Source organism: Littorina saxatilis, linkage group LG2 (assembly GCF_037325665.1).
Source record: "Littorina saxatilis isolate snail1 linkage group LG2, US_GU_Lsax_2.0, whole genome shotgun sequence".
NCBI classification, from domain to species: Eukaryota; Metazoa; Mollusca; class Gastropoda; order Littorinimorpha; family Littorinidae; genus Littorina; species Littorina saxatilis.
The window spans coordinates 45,899,841-45,919,288 of record NC_090246.1 but is presented as its reverse complement, the minus strand read 5'-3'; the positions used below and the strand labels follow the sequence as shown (position 1 = coordinate 45,919,288).

The window sequence follows — 19,448 nt, the reverse complement described above, 5'->3', positions numbered from 1 at the left end:
TGTAGAATGGATGGGAAATAATATGTTTATGTTGTGTTGAATATTTCAAAGAGGTACAGGGGCAAAGGGCCGTAACCGTGTTATTGTCTTTGTGCCTGGTTGGAGTGTTGTGTGTGTGTGTGTGAAGGCTAGATAGTAAACAGAGAGAAGCACGCACAATTTCTGATAGGAGTAAATATACATACATACAGACATACACACGTAAATTCCAGCCGTAACAAATATAGACCCTTTACGGATGTATTTTTTTCCCCAGAATCCCAGAACTTATCCTTGGGTTATCCTTATTCTGCACAACATTTAAAATGAATAAAGACTAAACATGTATCAAGAAATAAAACGTTTCCTGACATAGGTACTTTTTCCAGTAACCTCATTAATCGACAAAAAACGAATCTTCAATTGTTCATTGGAATGTACATCGACACTGTGTCCAACAACGTCCTTTAGGTCTCGAAATTCGCATTTGCAGTAGTAACATCTAAACTGTAGATGATCCATGTGTGTTTACCTGCAAAGCAGAACAAAACCACTCTTAAAAGGAAGGACAAAACCAACAAATGTGTCATTCGTTACATTTGTGTGTGTGTGTGTGTGTGTGTGTGTGTGTGTGTGTGTGTGTGTGTGTGTGTGTATTTCTTATGAAATATCTACTCATAGATATTAACATACTGGAACTTAGGCCAATTTAACTCTTTAGTGACTAGCATTGCCGTCAGCTTTTCTTTTTCCAGGCCTGGGCTTGCCACAATTAAAACCAATATGTAAGAATGCTGCCAGGCTGAGTGTGTTTGATATCGATTGTTCTTTTCAGCAGCTGTCTGCAACTGGCGGGAAAGATCACTCGCTATCATATCAGTGTATGACGTCACTTTTTTGACATATCAATATAGTTTAGAAACCGGAAGTGACGTCATAAAATTGGAGATGATGTGATCATCAAAACCCAATATGTGTTATGCTATATAATAGAGCGTTCTTTTGTGTATGTGGTAAATATGATTTCTCTAAAATATTGCAAATGGTTCGAAAAATTTAATTACTAAAGTGTTTTGGGTTATAATCTGGGTTAGGACAGTTTAGGTTTGATATGTGAAGATCCTTCGTTTCTTACGCATGATTTAGTGTCCAAAAATGTGCTCAGCACTGATGGTTATAACGGGTAAAAGTAGAGAGATAAAAAAAAAGTGTCCAAAGTATGATAGACCAACAGACAAGCTGACAGACAGACAGACCAACGAACAGAGTGAGCTATAGACAAGTGACTAAAGTCAGCTGGAAAAACTAATCCATCATACCCACCTTTCCCAAAAATTTCCGAAGATGAGAATATGGACGGATTTCCGCGGATTTCTTTATTTATGTATTACTTGGGATAAAAAATAGGTTACAGTCATAAACGCTGTCTTGTCTTATGTTTACACAGGCAGGCAACAGTCACGAACAGAGCCCTAACTATAATATACCATTTTATTATTTGTAGTACTCGCATAAACTGTTGTTAGCTCTTCTTGATCAGCATGCTCCTGCTTCCAGCCGCCGCGTCTCTCACCGTCCTCCGTCGCCTTGGTACTCGTCCGCTGCGCCTCAGTTGCAAGATGCCAAGCGTGAGAGACGTAGAGCAGAGAGACAATGGTTGAAATCAGGCCTGACTGTTCATAAGCAGATTTTTCAAGTTGCCAACAAAGCAGTCACTAGCATCGTTCACGCAGCCAAGACTGCATTTTACAATGTCAAAATACTCGCATGCTCTTCTTCAAAACAGTTGTACGACATCACTAACACTCTTCTTGGTAAATCTGACTCGTCTCCACTTCCCTCTGAGATTCCTTCTTCTCGTCTTCCTCAGGCTTTCTCCGACTTCTTTGACAGCAAGATTTCCACACTCCGCCAGTCTCTTGACGCTCTCCCCCCCACCCAGTCCCCCATCCCTAACCCCTCCTATTCTGGCCCTGCCTTCTCCTCATTTCAGCCTGTTACCGAAAGCACAGTCAGAAAAACTATCATGCACGCCGGCATCAAAACATGCGAACTTGACCCCCTTCCCGCCTCTATCCTCACTCACTGTCTAGATACTCTCCTCCCGCATTTCACCTCCGTCATCAACGCCTCTCTCTCATCTGGGTCCTTTCCTGCCATTTTCAAATCCGCTATCCTCCGACCTCTTCTCAAGAAACCTTCCTTGGATCCTGAAAATCTGAAGAACTACAGACCAGTGTCTAATCTCTCATTTCTCTCCAAAATAACAGAAAAAATCGTACTCTCCCAGCTTTTGGACCATCTTGAAGCCAACCACCTTCTCTACTGCAATCAATCTGCCTATCGCTCTGGACACTCGACGGAAACCGCTCTACTGAAAATTAGCAACGACATACTGACTGCACTCGACAACAACGACGTCTGCCTTCTCTCTCTGCTGGACCTGAGCGCGGCATTTGACACTATTGATCATGCCGTGCTCTTGTCCCGCCTTCAAAACTCTTTTGGCATTTCTCAGTCTGTCCTTTCTTGGTTTCAGTCCTATCTCACCGATCGCTACCAGTCTGTCTCTGTGAACGGCCTATCTTCCTCTGCTTCTCCTCTACAGTACGGTGTGCCCCAGGGCTCCGTCCTGGGGCCTATTTTGTTCGTCCTTTACACCCAACCCATCCCTTCAATTGCCGCTCACCACTTTCTCTCTCACCACAGCTTCTCCGACGACAACCAACTCTATCTCTCTGGACCTATCTCTGACCTCCCTCGCCTCATTGCCTCCACCCAGTCTTGTATCACCGACCTCAAGGCGTGGATGGACCTGAATAAGCTGAAGCTTAATGAGGAGAAAACCGAAATGATTCTTGTCTCTCCTAAAAAACATCTCAATCATCCTTCTCTTCTCTCGTCTGTCGATCTCAATGGTTCTTCTATTGCTCTTTCTCCTGCTGTCCGCAACCTAGGTGTCACTCTCGACCAGTCCCTGTCCTTCCATCAGCATGTTGCCAATGTCTGTCGCACTTGCTTCTTTGAAATCCGCCGCATCTCCTCCATCCGTCATCTCCTCACTGAGGATGCCACTAAAACTCTGCTCTGCGCCTTTGTCCTATCCCGACTCGATTATTGCAATTCCATTCTATCTGGCTCTCCCAACTACATCATCGAAAAGCTTCAGCGTGTTCAGAATCATGCCGCCCGCCTCATCTTTCGTTCTTCCAAGCATGACCACATCACCCCTCTTCTTCAAACCCTACACTGGCTGCCTGTTCAACAGAGGATTCAGTTCAAGATCTCCACACTCTGCTTCAGAAACTTTGATCTATCGTCCCCTAGCTATCTTTCTGACCTTCTTGATGTCTACTCCCCCTCTCGCTCCCTAAGATCCTCCGCAGACACCCGCCTTTTTAGGATACCATCAGCACGCACCAAAACATATGGCCAGCGCACCTTCTCCTACCAGGCCCCATCCATCTGGAACCAACTCCCGCATTCACTCAGGCACTCCACATCTATGCAATCATTCAAAACCTCACTCAAAACACACCTCTTCCCTCACTAGTCCGTTAATGACCACACATCACCCTCTCCTGCTGGTCCTTGATCTGTCTCTTTCTTTCTCCTTCTTCTTCCCTTTCCAGCTCTATTCTTCTTCTCTCAACAAACTTTATGTATCCAATACTTTATTTATTTATTTACGACTGTTTTTCCGTCTAGAATGCATGTGCCTGTAGTTGGTATGAGTGAGTGCGTCGCGTTCTCGCTGTGCGCCTGTCTGTGAGTGTATGAGTCCTTGTCGATTTGTGTTTCGTATAATGTTCACTATGTATTTTATATTTTGTAAGCGCCTAGGGCTATATTTAGATTAGGCGCACAAATGTTCATAATAATAATAATAATAATAATAGGTGGGCAGCCAGAAAGTGCGTAGGCATGCAGCCGTAAGCAAAGATACATTGCGTAGGTGGGCAGCCGCAAAATCGATCAGTCGTGGTACAGATTCAAGAATTACGCTCCAACCGCGTGACTTTGGATGACACAACTTGGACCACATGTCAACTAATAAACAATAATGATATTCCAATAGACTGCAGTTTGATTGATAACCTTGATTTTCCGTAATAACTGTGGGAAGTCAGAATTTACGCAAACTTTGCAAGAAAAGCCTAAATAATCGAAGCTCAACGTTAACAAATGCATCGAAGAAAAGAAGAAAATCGATGATGGGATGCTATAACGCCTTAGGTCGAAGTACAAACGCCAGTAATGTGATATGTCATTTTGGAGAAAACAGAGACGATTTTGTTGTGCAGAAACTCACCCGGCGTGTTGCTCTTCATCGGTGAAAGTTAGTGCGGAGGCAATTCCCCAATGCAGCCACAGTCTACGGCGTGATAGACAGAACAATCAAATCTGCATCCAAAACAGTCAGTTTTGTTCACATATCTTGTCTATGGCATGCTGAGCGGTGTAGGTGTCACTCCTCTCAGAAGGCATAAAAGGCAGTTTTGGAAGCCGTTTTAGCCGGTAATGAGAGAAAAAAAGATATATTTCAGTAACTCCTCAACGCATTGTCTTGAGATATTAGTTGATTGAACAAAACAAAAATCAAAATTAGCATGCATTAAGAAAAATGAAAGCTTCAATATACCCTTAAATTTAATACATTTTCAACTATGGCTGTTCACAGCGCAGCTGTTTAAACGCACACACAAATTTCTTGGAAAACGCTCTTTCAAGAGCCACGATCAGTTAAGCGTGTCAGCTGTGAGCTTCGCTAGGCCTAGGCCGACATTTGCGCTCAGTGCTCTGAATGAGTCAACTTCAAAGACTACTTTCGCGTTGAAATCCTCATACCACGCATGTCTGATAAAATATGTACATGAAATTTGAGTATGTGGCACATCTGTTATTGTTCTTAAAGATTACAACAAATTAAATTTTGTCAGCAAAGACCTACAGCAGACCTTATGTCTCAAATGACTTAAAATTTTGTATGTACTTTACGAAATGTGTTAGCACAAATCACCGAAAGTTTGAATTGAAGGCAATGCGTTGAGGAGTTACTGAAACGTACCTGTTTTTGTCTCATTACCCACTAAAGCGGCCTCAAAAAACGCCTTTTACGGTTTCTCACAGGAATGACACCTACACCATTCAGCATGCCATAATGTGAGATATGTGAACAAAAGTGACTGTTTTAGATGCAGATTTGATTGTTCTTTTTAACGACATGCAGAACATGTTTTGTTTTAGCAGTTCTGATTTTTTTGTCAATTTTAACGCGGGAACCTTGATTTTGCGAATTTGATTTTGGGGGTGTCTGTGTTGTATCAACACTATGTCATGTAAACTCAATCTGTTAACTGAATGGCCTTTTCAGTCATATAATTGGTTTTACGATAAACGGCCTCATCAGAAAGATCTGCCCTCAAATGTATCTGCCTAGTTTTTTATGACGGGTAGTATAGAATTTGTAATTTAGACCCCTGGGCAAATGTTCAAGAGTATAGACCTGATGAAATGCTGACGCGTGCAGGGACGTTGTTTTGGCGGTGGCAGTCTTCTTTCAAAACACTGAAAACTAAGGACTGCTGAAAACTGTCAAAAATTGCCACAACTTTGACAGCAATTTTGCACTTGAAATTGAGTGAGGCTGTAGCGCAAAGGTTTATGCAAAGCCCGATAGTTAATTCCCACAGTATGACAGTTATTTCCTTCTGGCTCTTTATTATGCTTTGCTAGGGATAGAATCAAGGTTAAAAACACAACTTTGGTGCAACCCGGTAATTAATTATTTTGTTATCAACTGGCATGTGAATGCTTGATTCAGAATCAGGTCTCCACATCAAAACAGTTAGTTGCCACTGGTGAATCTAGAACTTATTCTCATTGCCTCGATTTTTTCTTGATTTTAACGCGGTGACCTTGCTTTTGCAAATTTGCTTTTGGGGGGTGTCTGTGTTTTAGGTTCCACTGTATAGACACTACCTTATGTAAAATCAATCTGTTGTTGAATATGGTAGGGGAATGAATGACCTTTCCAGTCATATAACTGGAATTACTATAAATAGCCTCATCACAAAGTATCTGCCTAGTTTTTTTTATGATGGATAGTATGGAGGATATCACAATATGAATTGTCAGTGCTAAAGCCTTTTTTCTTCCACTCTAGCTGGCAGCTGTCTGGGCAGCATACTTAGGCACTCTCTCACGTCATTTCAGTTGTGAGAGAAGTGTGCTTCATAACTCCAGCAAGTCATGCCAACACAACTATCTCAGTTTTGAGACCTGTATAGTTTGCTTACAATCTCTGATATGTCATAAATATACAATCACTTCTTCTTTTGCAACGGATGGATGTCTTGGATTCAAAGACCTGCAGATACGATGAAATGGGAAGTTTGGCACAGTTCTTTGGTGATGCCAGGTTCTCACAATCGCTCACTCAGCCCATTAACCTGCTCAGCAGGATGCACTAAAGAAGGAGATGTTGTTGTGCTGAGCTGTCGTTCCAGTGCACCCTTATCTTTGGCATTGTCCTGGTCCTCCCCTTCCTCCAGCTGTTTCTTGGCGAAGTTGAGGAACACTTGTTCCAGCGTGGACTGGCTGAAGCTGTACTCCTCCACTCCGTGTGACTGTTTGGCTGCACACACACACAGGTACAATGGAGTATGTTGTGTGTGCTATGGGGTTTAGATGGGGAAAAAAGAGTAACTGCTTTTGTACCTCAAATCATGTAGGTTCATGTACATGACAGTTTTTATCAGCTTTTCATTGCCAGCAAATTACACACTATACAACCGGTATGTGGAATCATTCTCAGAAAACCAAGACCATAAAAGCTATGGTTACTGTTCTTTTTACAGGGAGACCCCCCAAAAAATGCAACCCATAAAAATGCTAATAACTTCTACATCTGTTGACCGAATAACTTCATATTTGGTGTACATTAACTTCAGCTTATGGATGACCAGTCCACAAATCCACAAGCTTTTAGGTTGAATGGTCTGACTGTTAAAATAACTTTTCCAAAATGTGTTCCAAATTACCCTTCCGAAATTGTCAATGACACGAGCACAATCCAGACAGGATTGCCTTGAACCTAGCTGTAACTGCTGTCTTCAGGTCACAATGATCTGGGTGGGAAGAGGGTATACTCGGACATTCAGATAATCCAAAAGTATAAAGTCTGGATGGTTTAAATCAGTGAAATATGGGTACCGCTCAATGTCAAACATATTCTACTGTTGATCGAGTCGATTCCCGAATTCAGAATATTTTTTTGAAAGTGCACAAAAGTCATATCATTCGACCTAAAAAACCTTGCTTCTTTGTGGACTAGTCATCCATAGGCTAAAGTTAATGTACACCAAAAATGAAGTTACTTCGTCAACAGGTGTAGAAGTTATTAACATTTTTATGGGTTGCATGTTTTGGGGTCACCCTGTATAATTTTTATTTTTTTTAGAAACAAAACATGAAAAACAAACCAAAACTTTAAACACACACGTTCTAGTTCCCTAAAAACCCACAGGTCATAAATCGAATCAGTTTTAATTGGAATGAAGGATAACTGAGGCACATAGTATGGATTGAGCTCTAAATGCAAATGAAGCGGGTAAATACAGGACTTGGCACACACCCGGACAAGAACAATGACACTTAACCAAGACACACAAAGTATACTCACTGCTCTCAAGTGCAGCAAATGTTGCTGACAGCACACCCACATCAACCTGGGGGATCTTGTACTGAGCCCGCTCAGCGAAGCTCTCCAGGCAGGTGGCATTGGGAAACATGGTCAGTAAATGCTGTTCAAGGGCCTGCACTCTGGCTTCAAGCACCTCTCCTGAAGCACTGCTGCTTCCCCCCAGTTTGACCTCCAGAAGGTAACCGCTGCCATATTTCATCTTCAGGTGCTGTGTTGGGCCCAGACACCTGTAAGGAGATACAAACCATGAGGAACTTTTCTAATAGCTCCCGGGATAATCCTTTCTCTCCTGTTTATCTTGTTGAACGGAATCATTTTATTCTGGGTTAAATTGTGATCCAATGCCTGGTTTACATGCAACAGCTCAATAAGCATGAGTAACTACCAGTATGGTACATTTTGTCTCCCTGTAAACAGTACAGGTGTTTATATAAGCATATAAGTACATCACAAAATGTTCATTTCTTTCCACAAAATCTTGAAAATCATAACTAAAGTGACATCAATAAGCAGTACAACTCAAAGCTGTACTTTTAAGCTCCTTAAACCTGCTGCGGTAAAAAAATCAAGTACAAGTGCATAGCAATGAACAAGTGCATCGTCTTTCGGATGAGACGAAAAACCGAGGTCCCTTCGTGTACACTACATTGGGGTGTGCACGTTAAAGATCCCACGATTGACAAAAGGGTCTTTCCTGGCAAAATTGTATAGGCATAGATAAAAATGTCCATCAAATACCCGTGGGACTTGGAATAAAGTAAAAAAAAATTCCATCTCACACGGCATTAAGTCTCAGGAAACATGAATACACGCATGCAGGAAAAAAAAAATATGGGTAGCGCCGTATGTATGGCAGCTCGCTTTCCCCGGGGAGAAAGCAGCCCGAATTTCCATGAGGGTAACCTCACTGGACTGTAAATCTTATCCAATCCTATCCAATCCAATGAACCTACATGCATGCAAAAAGATCCACTTTCCCCCTAATCAAAATCTTCGAAAATCATAACTAAGCTGACATCAATAAGCAGTACAACTCATAGCTGTACTTTTAAGCTCCTTAAACCTGCTGTGGTAAAAAAATTAAGTACAAGTGCATGGCAATGAACCTACACGCATGCAAAAAGATCCACTTTCCCCCTTATCTCTCTTAGAGACGGCGACAAAAATGAGACAAAAAGACGAAAGAAGAAGACACAACAACCAAGAACATGGTGCGGGAGACACTGGTGCACACTCACTCCATCTGTCCGTTGACCATGATGCCCACCCTGGAACACAGAGCGTCCGCCTCCTCCATGTAATGTGTGGTCAGAATGGCCCCACGGTCTTGGCCCTCAAAACTGCTGCTGATTGTGTCCCTGTCATGACAAAAACAGACATGAACGTTCATTTCTACACAAAAATTGATAGGCGCAGTTACTAGCCACAGGCTTTTGAACTTTCGTATGTAGTTGTGTGTTTTTTGCTCTTTCATGAGGGAATATAGTCTGCAAGAAAGCAATGCATACAAAGTTGGCAAGAAGTGGATTTGAAAGGCTACCAAGTGACGACTGACACATAACTCTAGATTTGCTTTTGACTAGTTCGTGCTGTAAATGCTCTGTTGGGGAATTTGAAAATAAAACAATACATTTTCAATAATATTAACATTTCTGGACTGGGATGGTCAAGAAAGACTCTTCGTCTGTTTATCTGTATTCTAGTCACAGCGGTGTTAATGCAAATTGTAATTCAATCAAGTTTGCGTTTTAAGGGGAGGTGGGCCAGTGCACTACCTTTTTTTAAATTTTGAATGTTTTATTGTGTCTGAATGTTATTTTATGAAAGAAATGAACAAATGATGACAAAGAATAGTCACTTTTTGTATTTTCGGTTGCTGGTTTTTGTTTTACGTGACAAAAACAGTCAAAATACAGACAAAAGTGGAGTACAGGAGATACACGGATTTTCATCAGATGTGATTGTCACACTTCTAATTATTGTTTTATTTTATCCTTCTGAGTATGCTCTAGGGGATTACGAAGCAGATCTTGTTTATTATATTTATATTTGGAGTTAGGAACACTTCTTTGTTACAACTGTCAAACTTTAGGGTAACGCTTGCGAAATTATTTTTTGAAATAATCTGGATATGACTATAATAAAATTTCAGCAAAATCCCTTCGTAATCCCCCAGAATGTTGTATTCTGCACAAACTACAAAAGAAAATATTGCTCTAGCTAAATTACAGCCAGAGAAATCGCGTAACCCAAGACGTAACCGTAGGCAAAATGGCTGAACTGAGAAAAACGACATTGAAGATTGAACACCACAGAAACACTATTGAAACAGACACACAAGGACAAAACTGTGTTATGAATGAACAGCTTAGTTTATTTGAATTGCAAACTACTTAGCCTTTAGCACGCCAGCAGAGAATTTATGCGTCCATCCCTTCTTTCCCTCTGTCAACCAGCATGGGGATACTGCCCCAGCGCTAAACGTGCATCAATGACCCGATTCTCGTTTGTATTTGCATGCGAGAATAACGGTATTTTTAACGGTAACTTACTTGAGCCAGAACGAGACTTATTTCCTTCTGTTATCTCGTCGATTTGTTGGTTTCCTCGAAGTTTTCTGCTTTTGTTTTTACATCGATACAGTACTTTGGTGCTTCGACAAGCAAGATGGAGGATGATGAGTTTGAAACTTTCGTTTGATTGTTTTTTGACAACAAATCGTACGTGGAATCTGAACGATTTACTGAGGAAGCTCTTCGCAATGAACTGTGTATCGCGGTGAAGAAAATGACACAGTTCGTCAAGACAGTGACGGAATTTACGAAAGTGCAGATTGATACAAACAGTTGCTGATCCAGTTTCGTTCGGGAAATGGCAGGCCCAGCAAACATTACCGATAATCTGACTGATGTTGGATACTTTCTCCTGTTTTTGTTTTTTTTGCGTAGCAAATGCTCAACTTGCTTGTCGAGGAGATACTGCACAGAAACTGACTCAAATTCAGCGCAAAGCAAGCCAGTGCCGAGACGTAAAAAGTGTGCTGCATGGCGTGTTCGGAAATGGCGACCTGTGGATCTGCGTGGAGATCAAAGCTTTCCTCTGTATCGGAAACACCGACAGAATCCAAACTTTGGCCTAGTACCAGCGGAACTACTTGTTGTTGCTAACCGAACTAATAAAGACATTGTCCTCTTTCTTATTTCGAGCCATTGTTATCGTATCAAAGGTTGTTTCTCAAGGAAAAATTCGCTTTCGGTTGTCACCGATCGTTTGATGTGTAACCAGGATGATGTAAAACCGAGTGAACTTCGGGTGTTCCCGTCATGGCCGAGAGTCTCTTCGGTAGTTTCCGGATGCAAAATTCGTAAGCTGAGCATGCGCACTCGCAAAGTAAACTGGTTCCCGATTTCGGTTTATGAAACGAACCAATGGATGTCGAGTACCTTCCAAATAAGGATATTTCCGTTCGATTACGATTGCTGCCTTTGCAACGGACAAGTGGCTGAGTGAATGGAACATTCATCAAAACACTGATGTCATGTTATAGGTCAAGAGCTGCTGCGCAGTTTTGTATGTCGTGAATGCACTGTTTTGCTGAGGACAAAGCCGTAACTAGCCTTTGAAATGAGACAATTTTTGGCGGGGGAATATCGACTACAGAAGACAATCAATGCCACACATGTTCACATTTTGTCTTTATTGACAGATAAATAGGACACTTTTGACAAAAACACCGACACACATGGATGATAGGTATGTTATGGAAACATAATCTGCTAAAATACCCAAAACAGTGTTTTGAACGATTTGGTCAATTTTGCACTGGCCCACCTGCCCTTAATGAAACAGATCCTGTGATTGGTCAGAATGCCCCAACTCATTAAAAATTACCGGTCATTAATTGTCGATAACCACTCGCTAAAAAATCCATGAACAACCTGCTGGCGAGGCGCATTGATACAGCCTCAACTAGTCTCGGTTAGCTTTGAGGGTCATTTTACAAATATGAAGGCCAACGAAACACCGAGACCATAAGGTATGCGAAGTGATGACGTCGAATACGTGACGTAAGTTGATGCATGAATTCTTCCGGAGTACGTCAGTCAATTCCAAAGATCGCTTTTGTGATGAAAAGAATTTGTTTTAGATTTTGCTGTCCAGAAACCCGCCAAAAAAGAAGGGAAAATGTGTGTGAAAGAAAACAAAACAGGAGCAAAGTGATACGATAGGAATACAGAGACATATTTCTTGGGACTTGACCCTTGCAGGTAGGTGGACTGAAAGTAGTGTGTGAACAGAACAGAACCAATTTTGTCTGTTTACAACCGCATGAAAGCAGGAAAGAGATCGTCGTCAGATTGAATTACAATAACATTAACATGCTTCCATTTGAAACTTCTCGGTCTTCAATTAGCTTTTGTCGGGCGTCAATCCCCGATGAAGACCTCGAAGTTTCAAATGGAAGCATGTTAATGTGTAATTGTTGTGAGCACATCAGCTTTAATTATACAGTCATTGTTTTTAAGTTTTTAACTAACACAGGAAAAGAGCTTCTGTTTCTGTATTGATGGATCATGTTTCCATCCAATACATTCAAAAGCCAAACTAAACAAGAAGGGCAAAGCCCATACGACTCACATGCTTTACACATTTTTCCTACCAAAATACATGTGACCTTGACCCAAGGTCAAGGTCATCCAAGGTCATGCAACACAAAGCTGTTAATTCAAGACATAGGAAGTACAATGGTGCTTATTGGCTCTTTCTACCATGAGATATGGTCACGTAAAGTAAGCCCCATCTTTTGATACCAGTTTGGTTTACCTTGCTTCAAGGTCAAGGTCACAGGAGCTCTTCAAAGTTGGATTGTATACATATTTTGAAGTGACCTTGACCTTGAAGCAAGGTAAACCAAAAGATGGGGCTTACTTTGCCCTATATATCATATATAGGTGAGGTATTGAATCTCAAAAACTTCAGAGAAAATGGGAAAAATGTGAAAAATAGCTGTTTTTTAGGCAACATTTATGGCCCCTGCGACCTTGACCTTGAAGCAAGGTCAAGATGCTATGTATGTTTTTTGGGGCCTTGTCATCATACACCATCTTGCCAAATTTGGTACTGATAGACTGAATAGTGTCCAAGAAATATCCAACGTTAAAGTTTTCCGGACGGACGTCCGGACGACTCGGGTGAGTACATAGACTCACTTTTGCTTTGCATGTGAGTCAAAAATGGGTCAAACAGCCCAAAATCATTGTTTTAAGTCTACCTCGACGAACGGAAATTGATGCTCTCATCGAGGCTTTGTACAATTAGTAGTCTTGTTATTTAGTCTTTCACACAACTCAAGCCGTAATAAATAACAAGTCGCGTAAGGCGAAAATACAACATTTAGTCAAGTAGCTGTCGAACTCACAGAATGAAACTGAACGCAATGCCATTTTTCAGCAAGACCGTATACTCGTAGCATCGTCAGTCCACCGCTCATGGCAAAGGCAGTGAAATTGACAAGAAGAGCGGGGTAGTAGTTGCGCTAAGAAGGATAGCACGCTTTTCTGTACCTCTCTTTGTTTTAACTTTCTGAGCGTGTTTTTAATCCAAACATATCATATCTATATGTTTTTGGAATCAGGAACCGACAAGGAATAAGATGAAAGTGTTTTTAAATTGATTTCGACAATTTAATTTTGATAATAATTTTTATATATTTAATTTTCAGAGCTTGTTTTTAATCCAAACATAACATATTTATATGTTTTTGGAATCAGAAAATGATGGAGAATAAGATGAACGTAAATTTGGATCGTTTTATAAATTTTTTATTTTTTTTTACAATTTTCCGATTTTTAATGACCAAAGTCATTAATTAATTTTTAAGCCACCAAGCTGAAATGCAATACCGAAGTCCGGGCTTCGTCGAAGATTACTTGACCAAAATTTCAACCAATTTGGTTGAAAAATGAGAGCGTGACAGTGCCGCCTCAACTTTCACGAAAAGCCGGATATGACGTCATCAAAGACATTTATCAAAAAAATGAAAAAAAACGTTTGGGGATATCAATCCCAGGAACTCTCATGTAAAATTTCATAAAGATCGGTCCAGTAGTTTGGTCTGAATCGCTCTACACACACACACACACAGACAGACAGACACACACACACACATACACCACGACCCTCGTCTCGATTCCCCCCTCTACGTTAAAATATTTAGTCAAAACTTGACTAAATATAAAAAGACCAAAATACTGTACTCACATGTTTAGCTAAAGACGTGAGTACATTATTTTTTGGTCTTTTTATTTCTCGCTCTCACACGCAGTCACCATTGTTCTGCTTCAGTTATGACTTGTGTCCTTGGTTTCTCCCTTGGTTTGTCAGCTTTTTACCCTTCATGGTCATGTTCATAATTCCATAAGCAAGCAGCGAAAAACTGAGACGACTGTTATAAACTTCTGGGACAAAACGATGACAATATGTGCTTTCATCTTGTGAAATTTAGTGACACTCAGTTGTTAAGTTCTAACAAAGCAAAGTTTAGCGCGACGCTCCACATTCTTTAGTTTGAAGACCTGTATGCAATACTTATGGTACCCCTCTGTATAGAACTTGACTTTTTCCCCTGTTTCAAAGGATCCTATTAGCTAATAAGAATAACAATCAGAGTCAAATCACTGCAGCTATAAGCTAGCTCTCTCTCTCTCTGTCTCTGTTGTAAGAAAAGGCATGGACTTAACACTTTCGCGACGGGACACTGATAAATCAGTACCAGCGCTGACACGCCCATGGACGGGAAGCGCATTTTTCAGTACCAGCCATAGAGGGTACACGACTCGTGATTGCTTCCCGGTTTTTGAAGCTTGCAAATAAATTGAGTTGTTTCCCTTGATACACTTGGCGTCCCCTTCTGCCATTTGCAAATCCGCCTGATTTGTGTGCGTTTTTGAGGAAAAAAAAATGAATCAAAGGCGAGCCTTGTCTCGGGAGGAGATTCTCCGGATGTTGGACCTAGAGGATCCCGTAGAGCATGATTCGGACGTATCGTTTTCGCCTCACGAAAGCGATACAAGCAGTGAAAGTGAGGAAGAAACAGTCCCGTTGTTGCTAGTACGAGTCGGCAAACTACACGTGGTTGGCGGTGATACTGCTAGATGAACATGTATCTCGGAATCGTGCAGGAGCTATGGGGGCGTGGCAGCACTGATAACAATGGATGGCTGGAGCCTTCAAATCCTTTTGGAATTGTTCATAGGTGTACAGTTGGTACTTTGTTGTGAAAATGTGACTTATATTCAATATGGATTACCTAGACATCATTTGGTGAGTGTTAGATCTACAGTTTTGAGTCATTTGAGTCAGGATGCTGTGAGTGAATGAGTGATTTGCTTGTTTTTTTCTTTGTACTGTCTCCTTATTTCTGTGTACAATGTTAACAATATTTCAGCTAATTCATAGGTTTTACACCTTGTTTGGTTATAACATTATTTATAATACTTTCTGTTAAAAAATAACTTTTAAAAAAAGCAGTAGAAAATAAAACACACACAATAAAACGTTAAAAAACACAAATTATCCCTTTCACCCCCCCTTTCACCCCCCTTTGCTAAAACAAATCGCGTGACAAACTTATAAATAGCACGACTGAACTGGGCATCCATTTTTGAATTAGTACACAAAATTTGGTGGTGATTGGACTTAATTCAAGCTTGCTAGACAGATTTCTTTACAGTTACTGATTTTTGGGAAGTTTCTTGGTGGCAAGCTTGGGCAGGCAGGACGTAAACACCGTGGCAGTGCTAGTCACAATAGAGTTAAAGGTGGTCGTCTACATTTTTGCTTTTTTTCAATAATCTTATGGTTAGATTTCGCTAAAAAGTTATGTCAGATGGTGAATGAACCATGGGGAAAAAAGTGATAGAAAAAAAAATATATGTAAAAAAAGATTTTATTTTTGGGTAGCGTGACTCACGCTTCCAATATTTTGTTTTCTGTTTGCTGAGAACATGTGCTTTGCCTAAAAATACTGACCAATCAAATTCATGTCACTATGCTTAGAGCCACGCCCAAACAAGTGCAGCAACAGTTTGACACTGGAGTGCTGTCCACGCTTTTTTTTAAACGCACGAAATGCACGGGATTTGAGAGGAGTTTTGCGCTTGGCATTTTCCAAATAAGGATATCCTACTATGAGTACTACGCTGGAATACTACAATGAATTTTCAAACGGCTACACTGGCTTCGTCTTTCCTGATCGAAAGGGGGTGTATTGTTGATAATTGTAGATAATAGACTCTGCATTTTAATGGTCAAATGGCGATTTCGGTATAAAAATGTAGACAAGGACCTTTAAACCTCTATCCTTGTAAAATAAAGTTCCATCAGCATTCTCTCTCACTCTCTGTGGACCCTGTTCCTTGAAACAGAGATGAGTGCTGACTAAAACTTGCAAGAAAAGTCATTTGTTCCTCAGTCCATTCATTTGTTACTTTGAGCATTCATTCCTTGATTCACTTATCAATCAATGTACCATTATTCCATCGCTTACTGTAAAACCACCTACCAGAGGAAGCGTTTGGACTGGGGGTCCATGCCAGTGGAGGGCTCATCAAGGAGGACCACCTGGGGCCAGCCCAGCATGGACATGGTGTAGCTCAGCTATTCACAACACAAACACAACACATCACTGTCTTAATTATTCTGGGATTTTAAAATGTTTCGCTTTTTCTCTCACGCCACTCCCATGACTGAATGTTTCCTTTTGATTGCATGAAGCAATTGTTTTACTCCCCCCCCCCCCCTCCCCCCTGTCCTGCCCCCTGCCCACTCCCTTCCACCAACTCCCTCAATGATCACGGGTAAGTTGTAAAAAAGCAATACCCTCAATAACATTAATGATCTTATCTTATCTCATGCTACTTTCCCATTCACATTATTCTTCTGCAGACTTATGCTGGTTTGTTTTCTTTCCCCCTCTTACACCACTTTTTTTTCTTTCAATGTTTGTTCTGATATTTCATGCTGGTTAATGCTTTCCCTTCTCTTTCTTAACCACGTGTTTTTCTAAAATGTTTTTTTCAATGTTTTTGACATGTTTTATTTTCTTCCGCCAATACCATTCCCCTATCTGAAGGATTGATACTTCCCCTGTCCTGTGCCATGTACTTCTCAATCTGATATTTTCTTCTGAGGCCTTAAATTGGTTAAGAGAGCTTTAGGTACTTAAAGCCAAGCTCTGTGCTTACCTTTCTTTTGGTGCCCCCAGACAATTTCTTAGAATGTTTGTTGCTGTGTTCTTGAAGCTTCAGGTTTTCTACATAACTGCAAAACAAAACAAAACAAAAGATCCTGTAAATATAAAGTAACAGAATCTTAGAAGAATAAACACCTGGACACTACACATCTCTCGGATTACACACACACACACACACTTTTCTCTTGAGAAAAGATGCTTTACAAGGCTGATTGCAAAACTACAAAACAAATGTTGGCAATGCAGAGTACATCTCTGTCACTCTCCTGCACTTGAAAACCCAACCCACACTTACTAGTTGACCACTGTGGGAATGTCCTCTTTAGGGATTCCCTTAATGGCAGCGTACAGCTCCAGATGTTCAGACAGCTTGATGGTTTCCCACTGTGCATCATGCTGGGGGCAGAATCCCAGGTGGTGGAATGCTTCCGACATGTTGGAGCGAACATGGTGACCAGCCACAACAACCTGTCAGAAGTAAGGACAAATCATGTTCTTGTCAGGTACAGCCAGCTGCTATGTATGCAGTTCAAAACAAACAAAAATCAATCAATATCTTTTTACATTTAGTCACCTGTTTTTGACCCAAACGTAGCACAGGATGCCGTTGAAAAGCCAAAGGTCATCAGCTTTTGTTGATCTTTGGCAGGCCTTAGTTTTATTTGGGTGGCATAATTCAATGCGCATAGCTGCCAACCTGCTGAAGTCTAAATCCAGGGGGTCCAAGGGGGACCGTTTAGTCTTGAATATGAGCAGGGAGAAGTTGTAAAATTCAGGAGATTCCTGGAAAATCCGGGAGGGTTGGCAGCTATGCAGTGCGCTTTGTCAAAATGTCTCAAAGTGAAACCAAAAGCAGACGCAAGACTTATAGTCAGTTGGAGTTGTCTCCTGTACTCCTAACTTTAGTGTGCTGCAGACGGGTGTACCCAAACGGCTCATATCGCAAACGGTTCAGAATTCTAGAAAACGCAAGATCAGCACTACACAACTTCAGTGCACCTGAACTCGAGAGTGCTCGGTCGCTTTTTGAAAATGTGTATCTTGAACGGAAAATATTGAATATCACGCTGTCCGAAAGAATGGAGTTCTTATCGGACAATAACAGTGCTCAGTTCAAAACGATAGGACATCTGACCGCCATGCGGCTATGTGAATCGGACATTTGAGCCTTTCAATCGGTCTATGTCCGATGTCCGACGCCTAACGACATCCCTGCTTGAGTTCTCGAGTGTGGCGACAACTCAGTGACTTGAGTTTCCGAGTCTCTCTGTTCGTATTTGTGTACTGTTCTCCATATCTCACTGTTCGGGGCTAGTCCAGTAACTGATCCTACGCTCCCGGTCACTTCGTATAAGTTTGGAAAGCAATCTCAATTAGCGATAATTTCAAGCGAGACCGACATTATTGATATGAAATGCATTAACCAATCGCCGAAAGGCGCATGGAAGGATATCCCAAAATCCTCTATTCTCGATGACATACTAAGGAGTTAGTTCGGGAGAACGACGATCTATGGACGGTTTATCATATAAAGGGAAGCAAGTGGTTAAAAACGGGCGTCGATGGAGCCAATGAACAGTGTTATATACTTGTAGTATTTCATCCACTTGCGCACATGCTTAGTTCCAAGGCTGATATATAGTTTTGTTGTTGACAGATTAACCTCTTTAAAAAAACAAAAAACAAGTGAAACGTAAACCAGTTTTCTTTCTATCAACATTTTCTAGAACAGATGGCCCACCTTTCCCCTTGTTGGATGTACATCAGCTGTCATCATGCTGAGTGCGGTGGTCTTGCCCGCACCATTGGGGCCCAGCAGTCCAAACACCTCGCCCCTGTTCACAGCAAACGACAGGTTTCGAACCGCCACCTTCACCTTTTCTGGAGGTGGTTTGGTACAAGGCTTTTTGGCTTTTCCTGTTTTGGTGTACTCTTTCCTGGTCTGTCGTACATAGGCTACAGTAGCCTGTGTGCACAAAGAGTAATGTTATTAACTGTTTGCCGCACAGGCTGTTGCAAACACCACTAAAATGCATTAGTGCCCACAGAAACACACACACACACATGAACAAAGAAGGGATTAAGAATGCACATTTTGGATGAAAATATCCCAGTCTTCTCTCTTGTAACTGAATAACATTGTAAAACACTTGATTGTGTCTTCACTGGGTGACGAGCTCTGCTTACGAAAGATTTTGAAAAAGCAAAACGAAATCTGAACGGAGATCAAAACACAGCATAATGTTCCAAAATGGAGAAATCTACAAACGAGAAAGTTAACAAACAAGAAGAGCAAACGCTCGATCGAGTCACTTTCGCAGTTCTGAATATTATATGAGGCATCAGATGGACAGGAAGAAATTGCTATTCACAACACAATGAGTCACGTTCACATAAAATTTGAGCCCGGTCACTTTTATAGTTTCCGAGAAAAGCCCGACGTTAAGTTGTGTGTTGCCGAACAGAAAAGGCTAGTTATCTCCCTTGTTTTTCTGATAACGTTCGTAAAAG

General features: G+C 41.2%; 1 protein-coding gene across 4 annotated transcripts in view; it reads right to left on the bottom strand.

The window, feature by feature from the left end:
- Positions 1-226: 226 nt before the first annotated feature.
- The window catches only part of LOC138955294 (cholesterol transporter ABCA5-like), a 113,111-nt gene continuing 93,889 nt past the window's right edge, over positions 227-19,448 (bottom strand). For 2 of the 4 annotated variants that reach the window (XM_070326927.1, XM_070326924.1), the window contains exons 26-33: positions 18,679-18,903; positions 17,233-17,405; positions 16,930-17,005; positions 16,248-16,342; positions 8,923-9,042; positions 7,664-7,911; positions 6,432-6,616; positions 227-511 (exon numbers count right to left, since the gene is read on the bottom strand). In XM_070326927.1, the coding sequence (XP_070183028.1) occupies positions 482-511; positions 6,432-6,616; positions 7,664-7,911; positions 8,923-9,042; positions 16,248-16,342; positions 16,930-17,005; positions 17,233-17,405; positions 18,679-18,903 (1,152 nt within the window). In that variant the 3' untranslated portion in view covers positions 227-481. Of the gene's footprint in view, positions 512-6,309; positions 6,617-7,663; positions 7,912-8,922; positions 9,043-16,247; positions 16,343-16,929; positions 17,006-17,232; positions 17,406-18,678; positions 18,904-19,448 lie in introns of all 4 variants that reach the window. The other 2 variants (XR_011452181.1, XR_011452184.1) reach the window with 2 other exon arrangements.